This window comes from Microcaecilia unicolor, chromosome 9 (genome assembly GCF_901765095.1).
Source record: "Microcaecilia unicolor chromosome 9, aMicUni1.1, whole genome shotgun sequence".
Taxonomy (NCBI): Eukaryota; Metazoa; Chordata; class Amphibia; order Gymnophiona; family Siphonopidae; genus Microcaecilia; species Microcaecilia unicolor.
In genome coordinates, this window is record NC_044039.1 from 175,171,975 (window position 1) to 175,186,389 (window position 14,415).

At 47.9% G+C, this 14,415-nt stretch overlaps 1 protein-coding gene across 1 annotated transcript in view; it reads left to right on the forward strand.

Moving 5' to 3' along the window:
• Positions 1-14,415, forward strand: part of LRRC9 (leucine rich repeat containing 9) — a 469,353-nt gene that overhangs the window by 21,152 nt on the left and 433,786 nt on the right. The window contains exon 3 of the mRNA XM_030213856.1: positions 13,641-13,859. Within this exon, the coding sequence (XP_030069716.1) occupies positions 13,641-13,859 (219 nt within the window). The remainder of the gene's footprint in view (positions 1-13,640; positions 13,860-14,415) is intronic.

A 14,415-nucleotide genomic window follows, 5' to 3' on the forward strand; every position in this document is an offset into this window, starting at 1 on the left:
TTTCTTGATCCATAACTCCTAACGCGGAACCTTGCAAGACGTAGCTATAATTCGGGTTCCTCTTACCCACATGCATCACTTTGCACTTGTCAACATTGAACTTCATCTGCCACTTGCACGCCCATTCTCCCAGTCTCGCAAGGTCCTCCTGTAATCGTTCACATTCCTCCTGCGACTTGACGACCCTGAATAATTTTGTGTCATCGGCGAATTTAATTACCTCACTAGTTATTCCCATCTCTAGGTCATTTATAAATACATTAAAAAGCAACGGACCCAGCACAGACCCCTGCGGGACCCCACTAACTACCCTCCTCCACTGAGAATACTGGCCACGCAATCCTACTCTCTGCTTCCTATCTTTCAACCAGTTCTTAATCCATAATAATACCCTACCTCCGATTCCATGACTCTGCAATTTCTTCAGGAGTCTTTCGTGCGGCACTTTGTCAAACGCCTTCTGAAAATCCAGATATACAATATCAACCGGCTCCCCATTGTCCACATGTTTGCTTACCCCCTCAAAAAAATGCATTAGATTGGTGAGGCAAGACTTCCCTTCACTAAATCCGTGCTGACTTTGTCTCATCAGTCCATGTTTTGTATATGCTCTGCAATTTTATTCTTAATAATAGCCTCCACCATCTTGCCCGGCACCGACGTCAGACTCACCGGTCTATAATTTCCCGGATCTCCTCTGGAACCCTTCTTAAAAATCGGAGTAACATTGGCTACCCTCCAGTCTTCCGGTACTACACTCGATTTTAGGGACAGATTGCATATTTCTAACAGTAGCTCCGCAAGTTCATTTTTTAGTTCTATTAATACTCTGGGATGAATACCATCAGGTCCCGGTGATTTACTACTCTTCAGCTTGCTGAACTGACCCATTACATCCTCCAAGGTTACAGAGAATTTGTTTAGTTTCTCCGACTCCCCCGCTTCAAATATTCTTTCCGGCACCGGTGTCCTCCCCAAATCCTCCTCGGTGAAGACCGAAGCAAAGAATTCATTTAATTTCTCCGCTACGGCTTTGTCCTCCTTGATCGCCCCTTTAACACCATTTTCGTCCAGCGGCCCAACCGACTCTTTGGCCGGTTTCCTGCTTTTAATGTATCTAAAAAAATTTTTACTATGTATTTTTGCTTCCAACGCTAATTTCTTCTCAAAGTCCTTTTTTGCCCTCCTTATCTCCACTTTGCATTTGGCTTGGCATTCCTTATGATCTATCCTGTTACTTTCAGTTGGTTCTCTTCTCCACTTTCTGAAGGATTGTTTTTTGGCTCTAATGATTTCCTTTATCTTACTGTTTAGCCACGCCGGCTGACGTTTAGTCTTTTTTCCCTTTTTTCTAATACGTGGAATATATTTGTCCTGAACCTCCAGGATGGTGTTTTTAAACAGCATCCACGCCTGATGCAAGTTTTTTACTCTGCGAGCTGCTCCTTTCAGTCTTTTTTTCACCATTTTTCTCATTTTGTCGTAATCACCTTTTCTATAGTTAAACGCTAGCGTACTTGATTTCCTAGTTTCACTTCCTTCAATGCCAATATCAAAACCGATCATATTATGATCACTGTTATCAAGCGGCCCTCGTATCGTTACCCCCTGCACTAGATCATGAGCACCACTAAGGACTAAGTCTAGTATTTTTCCTTCTCTTGTCGGCTCCTGAACTAGCTGTTCCATGAAGCTGTCCTTGATTTCATCAAGAAATCTTATGTCCCTTGCGTGTACAGATGTTACATTAACCCAGTCTATATGCGGGTAATTGAAATCCCCCATTATTATTGTGTTGTCCAGTTTGTTTGCGTCCCTGATTTCCTTTAACATTTCCGCATCCGTCTGTTCGTCCTGGCCAGGCGGACGGTAGTACACTCCTATCACTATCCTTTTCCCCTTTGCACATGGAATTTCAATCCACAGTGATTCCAAGGAGTGTTTTGTTTCCTGCAGAATTTTCAATCTATTTGATTCAAGGCTCTCGTTAATATACAATGCTACCCCTCCACCAATCCGATTCACCCTATCACTACGATATAATTTGTACCCCGGTATGACAGTGTCCCACTGGTTATCCTCCTTCCACCAGGTCTCAGAGATGCCTATTATATCTAATTTTTCATTTAGTGCAATATATTCCAACTCCCCCATCTTATTTCTTAGGCTCCTGGCATTCGCATATAGACATTTCAAACTATGTTTGTTGTTCCTAAGTACATCATGCTTAGTACTTGACAGTATTAATTGGCAATCTTTTGTCTGATTTTTATTGTTATTTAAAGATACCCGATCTACTACAATCTCTTTTGCAACCTCACTATCAGGATACTCTATCTTCCCTGTTATGGTGATATCTTTGAAAGATACCTTATCCCGAACCATGCTCTTTTGAGCGACTGTCGGCCTTCCCCCCATTTCTAGTTTAAAAGCTGCTCTATCTCCTTCTTAAACGCCGATGCCAGCAGCCTGGTCCCACTCTGGTTAAGATGGAGCCCATCCTTTCGGAATAGGCTCCCCCTTCCCCAGAATGTTGCCCAGTTCCTAACAAATCTAAAGCCCTCCTCCCTGCACCATCGTCTCATCCACGCATTGAGACTCTGGAGCTCTGCCTGTCTCTTGGGCCCTGCGCGTGGCACAGGTAGCATTTCAGAAAATGCTACCCTGGAGGATCTGGATTTCAGCTTTCTACCTAAGAGCCTAAATTTTGCTTCCAGAACCTCTCTCCCACATTTTCCTATGTCATTAGTACCCACATGTACCAAGACAGCCGTCTCCTCCCCAGCACTATATAAATCCTATCTAGGTGACGCGTGAGGTCCGCCACCTTCGCACCAGGCAGGCAAGTCACCAGGCGATCCTCACGTCCACCAGCCACCCAGCTATCTATATGCCTAATGATCGAATCACCAAGTACAACAGCTGTCCTAACCTTTCCCTCCCGGGCAACATTTGGAGATATATCCTCGGTGCGAAAGGATAATACATCCCCTGGTGGGCAGGTCCTGGCTACAGGAGTACTTCCTACTTCACCAGGGTGATGCTCTCCTTCTAGGAGACCTCCCTCCTCCAAGGTAGCACAGGGGCTACCTGACTGGAGGTGGGACTTCTCTACAACATCCCTGTAGGTCTCCTCTATGCACCTCTCTGTCTCCCTCAGCTCCATCAAGTCTGCTACTCTAGCCTCAAGAGAACGGACACGTTCTCTGAGAGCTAGGAGCTCTTTGCATCGGGCACACACATATGACACCTCACCAATTGGGAGATAATCATACATGTGACACTCAATGCAAAAGACTGGATAGCACCCCTCTCGCTGCTGGACTGCTGACTCCATCTTAGTGTTTTTTGAGTTTTTCCGTAATTTAAGACTTGCTAAAGTATTAAGGATATCAGCCTATCACTAACTTACAGTTCCTCCTTTAAACCCCAATCTCTCAAATTGCGCCATTACATACTCTAGGTTTATAGAGATTTCATTCAGTTTCTCCAACTCGTCAGCTTCGAATATCATTTCTGGCACTGGTATCTCTCCCAAATCTTCCTCAGAGAAGACCGAAGCAAAAAATTCATTTAATTGCTATGGCTTTGTCTTCCCTGATTGCCCCTTTTACCCCTCGGTCATCTAGCGGTCCAACCGATTCTTTTGCCAGCTTCATGCTTTTTTTAATATACCTAAAAACAATTTTACTATGTGTTTTTGCCTCCAACACAATCTTTTTTTCAAAGTCCCTCTTTGCCTTTCTTATCAGCACTTTGCCTTTAACTTGATATTCCTTATGCTGTTTCTTATTATTTTCAGTCGGTTCCTTCTTCCATTTTCTGAAGAATTTTCTTTTAGCTCTAATAGATTCCTTCACCTCAATTTTTAACCATGCTGGCTGTCGTTTGGTCTGTTTTAATACACTGAATATATTTGGCCTGGGCTTCCAGGATGGTGTTTTTGAACAGCATCCACACCTGATTTAAATTTTTGACCCTCACAGCCGCTCCTCTAAGTTTTTTTTTTTTTTTTTCACTGTTCTTCTCATTTTATCATAGTCTCCTTTTTGAAAGTTAAACACTAACTTCCATATCATCAAGCTGATCAATCCATAGACTGGTGGGTTGTGTCCATCTACCAGCAGGTGGAGATAGAGAGCAAACTTTTGCCTCCCTATATGTGGTCATGTGCTGCCGGAAACTCCTCAGTATGTTCTCTATCTCAGCAGGTGGTGGTCACACATCAGCAGCAGCTCTGGCTAGGCCTCCAAGCCTAATTTTTAGGTTTTGTTGAGTGCCTGGGGTTGAGGGCTCTTTTGAGCAAGTGCAAACCTGGTGGTGCCAGGTCCCTCCTTTTCTCCCCCCTCCCGCTGGCTCCGTTAAAAAAAAAAAAAAAAAAAAAAAAATTTTGAACGGCCTTAAAGGCGTTTATTTCGACGTTTATTTAAGCATCTATTGCAGCTACTCACTGAGACACCAGGTCGTTACGACTCGGAGCGGACAGCAGGTAATTTTTACCTTTTTATAGCGGGCGGGGGTTCCCCGATTCTTCTCCTCGTGGCACATGGCGTCGGAGGGCGAGGGCGCAAAGGGTCGCTCCCCGGGTCGCTCGAGCGCTTCTAGAGGGGATGCGGGGGTCTTCAAGCCGGATTCGCCCTTGGTGGGTGACAGTTTCGCGACCGATGCATGTCCCGGTCCTTCCTCCGGCGTGGCGTTTTTTCCCGCCATAAACGCCCATCCCCCGCTCCTCGCCTCCGCCATCTTGGCCGGCCACGCGGCTCGGACAGCTTCTTCTTGGGCCGCCCTTGAGGTTGGAGACATTAATGCCATGAACGCCCTTAATTTGGGCGACGGCACAGAAGCGGCTAAAGTTAAGAGCCGTTCTTCCCGCGCGGCTCCTTCGCGGAGTTTCGCGCCGGACGCCATTTTGGATGCGCAGCATGTCTCTCCCCCGCTGTTGCGAGCGCCGGTTGAGAGAGCGCCTAGGGCTGTTGCCCAGGCTGCGGAAGTGCACAGTCTGGGGGGTTTCTCCCCCGAGTTTGTTTTGCTGCTGCATCGGGCCTTCCTCATGCACAACGCTGCCCCCGCTCCCTCCTCTGGTAAAGAGGTTGAGGTTCCCAGAGGTAAACGCCCTCGGGTTGATTCCCAGGCCTTGGAGGAATTTGTCTCCTCCGATGTAGATGAGGGCAGCGTGTCTGGGGTCTCCCAACGGTCCTTTGCGGATTCCTTGGAGGAGACGGATCCCCGCTCGGATGGAGCGGATGACCCCTCTGCAGCGCGGCTTTTTCACCCGGAGGATTTGCCCAACCTGTTGTTACAGGCCATGGACACTTTGAAGATTTCCTCTCCGGAGGACGTCTCTCCCTCAGCCCCTGTTGGCTCTGCCATTATGCTGGGGACGAAGCGCCCGCCTAGAACCTTCCACGTGCATGATGCCATGCACACCTTAATTTCGGCTCAATGGGATGTCCCAGAAGCGAGCCTTAAAGTGGCTAGGGCTATGTCCCGCCTCTATCCTTTGGCTGTGAGTGAACGTGAGGCCTATCTGTGGCCTACCGTGGATTCTTTAATCACTGCGGTGACTAAGAAAACGGCATTGCCGGTGGAAGGTGGCACGGCCCTAAAGGACGCCCAAGACAGGAGATTGGAGGCGGCCTTAAGGTCGTCCTTTGAGGCGGCTGCTTTAAGTTTGCAGGCCTCAGTTTGCGGCTCCTATGTGGCCAGGGCGTGCCTGACTATGGTGCAGCGGGCTTTCCCCTCGGATCATTCCTTGAGGGATGATTGGCCAGCCCTGGAATCGGGCCTGGCCTATTTGGCAGACTTGCTGTATGATGTCTTGAGAGCCTCAGCTAAAGGCATGGCTCAGACTGTCTCTGCGCGGCGGTGGCTTTGGCTGAAACATTGGTCTGCTAACCACGCCTCAAAATCCCGCCTGGCTAGATTGCCTTTTAAAGGCAAGCTGCTCTTTGGGGTCGAGCTGGACAAAATCGTGACTGATCTCGGCACGTCTAAGGGCAAGAAGTTACCGGAGGTCAGGGCTCGGGCTAGTGCTCGTCCCGGTACCTCCAGAGGACGGTTTCAGGAAGCCCGTCGGTACCGCCCGGGCAGGTCGGGTGCTTCTGCCCCCTCTTCCTTTAAGAGGAAGTTCTCCCCCAAGCAGCATTCCTTTCGCAGAGACCGCCGTCCCGGAGGTGCTCCCTCCGGTCCTCCCCCAGGGTCTCGTACCCAATGACGGGGTATTGGTCCACGCCCCAGTGCAGATTGGAGGACGGCTGTCCTCGTTTCTGGGCGAGTGGACCACAATAACTTCAGACGCTTGGGTGCTGGAAGTCATCAGAGACGGCTACAAGCTAGAGTTCTGCCGACCCTTAAGAGACGGGTTTGTACTCTCTCCCTGCAAGTCTCCGGTCAAAGCTGTGGCAGTGCAGCAGACTTTGGACAATCTGATCCGCCTGGGTGCGGTCGTTCCGGTGCCAGAAAGTCAGCTTGGCAAGGGGCGTTACTCCATTTACTTTGTGGTACCAAGAAAGGAGGTTCTGTCCGGCCTATCCTCGACCTCAAAGGGGTCAATCGGGCCTTGAAAGTGCGGCACTTTCGCATGGAGACTCTCCGCTCTGTTATAGCGGCAGTGAAGGCAGGGGAGTACCTGGCATCCTTGGACATCAAGGAAGCGTACCTGCATATTCCCATCTGGCCTCCTCATCAACGCTTTCTGCGTTTTGCAGTCCTGGGCCGACACTTCCAGTTCAGAGCCCTCCCGTTCGGGTTGGCTACTGCTCCGCGGACCTTTTCCAAGGTAATGGTGGTCATAGCGGCCTTCCTGCGAAAGGAAGGAGTACAAGTCCATCCTTATCTGGACGACTGGTTGATCCGAGCCCCCTCTTATGCAGAGTGCGGCAGAGCTGTGGACCGGGTAGTTGCTCTTTTGAGCTCCCTGGGATGGATCATCAACTGGGAGAAGAGCCAGCTGCGCCCGACTCAGTCCCTGGAGTATCTGGGAGTTCGATTCGACACCCAAGTGGGCAGAGTGTTCCTGCCAGACAATCGGATTGTCAAGCTTCAGACTCAGGTGGACCAGTTCCTAGTAGCCTCTCCTCTTCGGGCTTGGGACTATGTGCAGCTGTTGGGCTCTATGACGGCCACGATGGAAGTAGTGCCCTGGGCCAGGGCTCATATGAGACCACTACAACACTCTCTGCTGCAGCGCTGGACTCCGATGTCGGAGGATTATGCGGTGCGTCTTCCCTTGGATCCAGCAGTGCGCAAGGCGCTGAGCTGGTGGATGCAGACAGACAAGTTGTCTGCGGGAATGCCTCTGGTGTCCCCAGAGTGGATTGTCGTCACGACGGACGCCTCGTTGTCGGGCTGGGGAGCCCACTGCTTGGGAAGGACAGCGCAGGGGCTCTGGTCTCCTGCAGAGGCAAAGTGGTCTATCAACCTCCTGGAACTCAGGGCCATTCGGTTGGCGCTTTTGGAGTTCATCCCGGTACTGGTGTTGAAGCCTGTACGGGTCCTGTCGGACAATGCCACGGCTGTGGCCTATGTCAACCGCCAGGGAGGTACCAAGAGCGCCCCTCTAGCCAAGGAAGCTATGAGTCTATGCCAGTGGGCGGAAGCGAACCTGGAACAGCTGTCAGCGGCCCACATTGCCGGAGTCATGAATGTCAAGGCGGACTTTCTCAGTCGCCATACCTTGGAGCCCGGAGAGTGGCAGCTATCTGCTCAGGCGTTCTTGGACATCACGAAGCGCTGGGGCCAGCCGAGCCTAGATCTGATGGCGTCATCGGCCAATTGCCAAGTGCCGCGCTTCTTCAGCAGAGGACGGGACCCTCGATCCCTGGGAGTAGATGCTCTTCTCCAACAATGGCCGACACAAGAGCTTCTCTATGTGTTCCCGCCCTGGCCCATGTTGGGCAGGGTACTAGACCGGGTGGCAAAGCATCCCGGCAGGATAATCCTGGTGGGTCCGGATTGGCCCAGGCGTCCCTGGTATGCGGACTTGATCAGGCTCTCAGTCGACGATCCTCTGCGGCTGCCAGTGGAGCAGGGCCTGTTACATCAGGGTCCCGTGGTGATGGAGGATCCCTCCCCCTTTGGTCTTACGGCCTGGCTATTGAGCGGCAGCGTCTGAGGAAGAAGGGCTTCTCAGACAAGGTCATCGCCACTATGCTGAGAGCGAGGAAACGCTCTACTTCTACTGCTTACGCCAGGGTTTGGCGTATCTTTGCAGCGTGGTGTGAAGCAGGCTCTCTTTCTCCTTTCACTGCTCCAATTTCTTCAGTGTTGGCGTTCCTGCAAGAAGGTCTGGACAAAGGCCTGTCGCTCAGTTCCCTTAAGGTCCAGGTAGCGGCTCTGGCTTGCTTCAGGGGCCGCCTGAAGGGTGTTTCCCTGGCTTCGCAGCCAGCTGTGGTGCGCTTTCTCAAGGGAGTTAATCACCTGCGCCCTCCTCTGCACTCAGTGGTGCCTGCGTGGAATCTCAACCTGGTGCTGAGAGCATTGCAGAAGCCGCCGTTTGAACCCTTGTCAAGGGCATCTCTGAAAGACCTGACGTTGAAAGCAGTCTTTTTGGTGGCTATCACTTCAGCCAGAAGAGTTTCCGAGCTCCAGGCGCTCTCATGTCGAGAGCCTTTTCTACAGTTCACTGAGGCAGGAGTGACTATTCGCACAGTGCCTTCCTTCCTGCCCAAGATTGTTTCTCGCTTCCATGTGAATCAGCAGCTATGTCTCCCTTCCTTTCGTAGGGAGGACTACCCAGAGGAGTACTCTGCTCTTAAATATCTGGATGTGAGACGAGTCATCATCAGATACTTGGAAGTGACCAATGATTTCCGGAAATCGGATCATCTGTTTGTCCTGTATTCAGGTCCTCGTAGGGGTCTGCAGGCTGCTAAGCCTACAGTGGCAAGATGGGTCAAGGAAGCCATTGCAGCGGCTTATGTGGCCGCGGGGGAAGGTGCCGCCTATCCAGCTGAAGGCTCACTCTACAAGAGCTCAGGCGGCCTCGATGGCAGAGGCCGGTTCCGTCTCCTTGGAAGAGATATGCAAGGCGGCAACTTGGGCTTCGGCCCATACATTCTCCAAGCATTACCGCTTGACTGTGGCTGCTCGGGCGGAGGCCCGGTTTGGAGCTTCAGTGTTGCGGTCAGGGATTTCTATGTCCCGCCCTGGGTGAGTACTGCTTCGGTACATCCCACCAGTCTATGGATTGATCAGCTTGATGATATGGAAGGTAAAATTATGTATAATCATACCTGATAATTTTCTTTCCATTAATCATAGCTGATCAATCCATAGCCCCTCCCAGATATCTGTATTGTTTTTATTCTGGTTGCATTTCAGGTTCAAGTTTAGTCTTCAGTTACTTCAGAAAGACTTCGTGTTCAAGTTTTTTCACTTGGATTCTTCAAGAGTTAAGACGAGTTTGTGTTACAGTGAGCTGCTGCATTCCTCTCCCCTCCGTTTTACGGGGCTGGATTGAGACTTAAAATTCTGCCGGCACTCCCTCCCGCTTCGTGCGGCTGTAGGGCAGTTTTGTACCCCTCCCGCTTCGGCGGTGTTAGGGTCAGTCAGCTCCTCCCGCGGTTTGCGGTTGCAGGATAAGCCAGATCCCCCCGCATCGGCGGGTGTGGTGTCCCTCCCCCGCTCCGCGGGGATGAGCTGGACGGATTCCCCTCCCCCACTTGTGTGGGGATGAGCTGGGTTAATTCCCCTCCCCCGTTTCGGCGGTGGTGAGCTGGGCAGAGTGTCCCTTCGTGGGTGTAATTCTCTAAGTGCTGAGTCCTGCGGATGGAGCTTTGATATCGACATACTGAGGAGTTTCCGGCAGCACATGACCACATATAGGGAGGCAAAAGTTTGCTCTCTATCTCCACCTGCTGGTAGATGGACACAACCCACCAGTCTATGGATTGATCAGCTATGATTAATGGAAAGAAAATTATCAGGTATGATTATACATAATTTTACCATATTGGATTTCATGTGTATACTTACTGCAAAGCTAATATCAAATCTGATCATATTATGATCACTGTTATCAAGTGGCCCCATCACTGTTACCTCCCGCACCAGATCATGCGCTCCACTAAAGACTAGGTCTAGAATTTTTCCTTCTCTTGTCAGCTCCTGTACCAGCTGCTCCATAAAGCAGTCCTTGAATTCGTCAAGGAATTTTACCTCCCTAGCATGCCCCGTTGTTACATTTACCCAGTCAGTATTGGGGTAATTGAAATCACCCATTATTATCATGTTGCCCAGTTTGTTAGCCTCCCTAATTTCCAATAACATTTCTACATCCATCTGTTCATCCTGGCCAGGCGGACGGTAGTACATTCCTATCACTATCCTTTTCCCCTTTACACATGGAATTTCAATCCACAGGGATTCCAAGATGTGTTTTATTTCCTGCAGAAATTTAATTACCTTGCTAGTTACTCCCATCTCTAGATCATTTATAAATATGTTAAAAAGCAGCGGTCCCAGCACAGACCCCTGAGGAACCCCACTATCTACCCTTCTCCATTGAAAATACTGATCATTTAACCCTACTCTCTGTTTTCTATCCTGGGCACCTTTATCCACATGATTCAGGAAGAAGATTGGCTGTGCTCTCTGAACTTAAAGGATGCCTATATTCATATTTTGATACCTCCAATACCAGGAAGTATCTCTGTTTCCAAATAGGGAAACACCACTGCCAGTGTCATGTTCTGTCTTTTGGCCTGGTTAGCTCCTGGGTATTCACCAAATGTCTAGCAGTAGTTGTAGCATATTTGCCGACTGGGAGTATATGTGTTTCCCTGTCTGGACAATTTGTCTGGTCAAGAGCATATTGCAGGAGGGAGCGACAGTCAATAATTCGCCTAACTATTCAGCTGTTGGAGTTACTAGGGTTCGTCATAAACTACCAAAAGACCCACCTTCTCCCAGTCCAGCGATTGGAATACATAGGAGCCCTGCTTGATACACTGTAGGCTTGAGCGTTTCTCCTTCAAGCAAGAGCAGAGGCCTTAATAGCACTGGCCTTGCAAGTCTGAAGTAGCAAGCAGGTCACAGCTCGGCAAATGTTGGAAATGAATGGTCCTACATTGCCTCAACAGTATATTTCACTCCCATAGCACAGCTCCATTTCAGAGCGGCTCAGTGAACCCTAGCTTTCCGGTGGTTTCAGTCAGCTTTGTTCTAGCAGATGTAATTCAGATTCCACCAGAGTTGACTCGTGCCCTTCTCTGGTGGAAAATTTCTTCTTCAAATATGACTGTAGGACTAGCATTCCAAATTCCACCTCCTCAGAAGTTGCTAACGATGGATGCATCCAACCTAGGATGGGGAGCTCATGTAGTTGGGTTTCGCACCCAAGGATCTTGGTTTGCTCAGGAAAGAGATCTCCATATCAACCTCCTTGAGCTGAATGCCATTTGGAACACTCTGAAGGCTTTCAGAGATTAGCTACAGAGCCATATTATTCTCATTGAAACGGACAACCACGTTGCAGTGTTCTATGTGAACAAGCAGGGTGGTATGGGATCCTACCCCTTGTGTAGGGAAGCAGTGGGCCCTCCTTCATGAAATGGTCCTCTGGGCCACATATGTATCAGGAAAGGACAATTACCTGGAAGACAAACTTAGCAGTGTTTTGCAACCTCACTAGTGGTCTCTCAATATGTTCTTCAGAGAGTGGGGCAACCTCTCTGTGGATCTTTTTGCCACTCAACAAAGTCCCCCAGTTCTGTTCCAGGCTCAGATCTCATGACAGACTAGTGTCAGATGCCTTTCTCCTACATTTGGGGAAGGGTCTTCTATATGTGTATCCTCCAATACCTCTCATTGAGAAGATTTTGCTGAAACTCAAGCAAGAGTGGAGAACTATGTTCCTTATTGTCCCTTACTGGCTGAGGCAGATGTGGCTTCCTCTTCTTTTGGAGTTGTTCTCCAAAGGATCCATGGAGATTGTGAGTGTAGGACCACAAAATACTCCAGTGAGGGATCCCTTCTGCATCTATGGTTTGGAAGTTAAGAGCATAGAATTTGAATCCTTAGGTTTGCCAGAGGGTGTCTCTTGCATCTTGCTGGCTTCCAGAAAAGACTTCACTAAGAGGTGTCACTCATTTTAAGTGGAGGAGTGTGAGTGTGATTTTTATTTAATTCACATTAATTCACGTTAACTCACATATTAACAATTTTTATTAAGTTCTGATTAAAGAGATATTTAGAAACTTGCAATCTCTGTGTCTCAGTAAGATGCTATGTTTAATGTTTCCACACAGAGTTAATACCACATATTTACTCTAGCTTACCCCCTTGTTTGCTTGAATGGACTTTGCTGTCAGGCCAGTACTGCTCCAAAAAGAGACTGATTTAAAAACAGAATTTCACTGTAGCAGCATTTCTACTGTAATGTTAGCTCACTTTGAATAGAAATTTCTCACCTCTGCTCAGGTAGAGATCCTCCCCCCCACCCCCAATTGTTCGCCATGGCACATCTTTTCAGTCCCTCTGCTTTCACATACTACATCTCTCTCTCTCTCTCTCCCTCCCCCATCTCCATAGCCATCAATGTTATGTCCTATCATTAGCTGTTGACAGGCTAACAAGGAAGTAACTTGGCATTTCATGATTGGTCTAGCTTAATGAGGATTAAGTCATGGGGTTTGGTCCTATGATCCAAAAGTCTAGTCAGTTTGAACATACACAACCCATTCTCTGATAGGCCCATCAAAGGGGTAGTCTCCGCAGACGTACCCTCTGACCACCTTCATGGGCAGGCATAATTGGGTTGTAAGTCACCTTGTGCATCACAATTCTTTTGTCCCATTGTCTCACCTAGAGTAAACAGTCAAGCTTCACATTGCAATACTGCTTGGTACATCGGCTTAGATCAATAATGCTTATAACTTAATTCTCTTAAAAATACAATTCAGGCCTAGTCTGAACAGCTAGGAAACAGTTTAACCTAACTTCCCTTATAGCCTACAGGTTAAAGCCAACACCAAAACTAACCATAACGAGACTGGTTATTTTACAGTTAACCCAAGTTATTAGTATCTAGGTCTCATTGCATAAAATGGAACCTGTGCTAAAGTAGCATGAACTAGTGGTAAAATAACCTATCTTAGTGGTAGCCCATATTGATAACTATGCACCAAATGTCAAACATGTTAATAATAAGACAAACACTCAAGAGCTCAAAAGTATGCCACTTTCCCTACAGTCCTCCTAAAGTATCCTGCCTACACTCACACTTTTTATCACCAAAATGCTTTCACGTTGGTGCATGTTTTGAGTGGGCAAGAACAGTATGCATGTATTTCCAGTTTTATATTGGCAATACTTGATTGCTTTAAAAACTATGGATGTTGACATTTAAGCCAAGGGAGGCATAAGTGTCAGCTGTCCCCTTGTTTGGACCATGATTTTTCCTTCTTATTTTTGAGTGTGTGTGTGCATATTTTAGATATTTTTGTTACTTTATGAATATATATTTTTGGTATATTTTGTCCTAGTCGATTTTTTTTGTGGTATTATATATTTGGGGGGGGGGGGGGGTAGTATTTGATCCAGTTTGTTTCTAACCCACAAATAGGCCATAGATGGTATAAAATTCTGACAAGACACAGGTGGTGATCACATGAGTATAACTCTTATGTATTTACTTCTAGTGTTTGTGCAATGGTTTGTCTTATGAGAAAATTGATGAAGATAGACGAGGAACAGCAGTACTGGAAATGTTTTTCTCAGGGTATCCCAGAATGGTAGGGTTATCATCCTTTCCAAATCTAACTGTTCTCACTCTGGTTGGACAAAGCATTCAGAAGATTACTGGCTTAGAATCTTGTCCACTACTCAAAGAGCTTTGGATTGCTGAATGCCAGTTAACAGTAAGTATTCAATATTGTGTTTTGGCTAACTTCTTATTAGTTAATGATGTTTTGTTTAAATTTCAAATCATCTTGTGATTTACTTAATATTTTGGTTTTTACCGTAATGTGGATGGAGTACTCTGGCATTGTAATGTAATATGATGTTACGTGTCTATCAAACCTTACTGCTTTATCCAGACAGCAGTTGTGATTACCAGAGTAAAACTGTGATTATCCTTCTATTATGACTAGACACATCTCAATTTCTCTGGTATGCTAAATAGTATTAGCAGAACTAGAAGTGAATTTCAGTAGGGCTGATATTCAAAACTACTTACCGAGGTAGCAGGTGCAGTTACCTGGATAAGTAGTGCTGACTAGGGGGCATCTGTGGTTTTTCAGTGGCATTATCCAAATAATGCCACTGAAAATCAATAAAGGGCCCCCCCCTATTCACTATCCAGCTAGTCTGCGTGTAGTCCAGTGCAGAGCCAAAATTTATCCAGAAACCGGTGTTCTCCGAGGACAAGCAGGCCAGTTATCTATGTTTGTGCAGCGCTGCGTACGCCTTGTA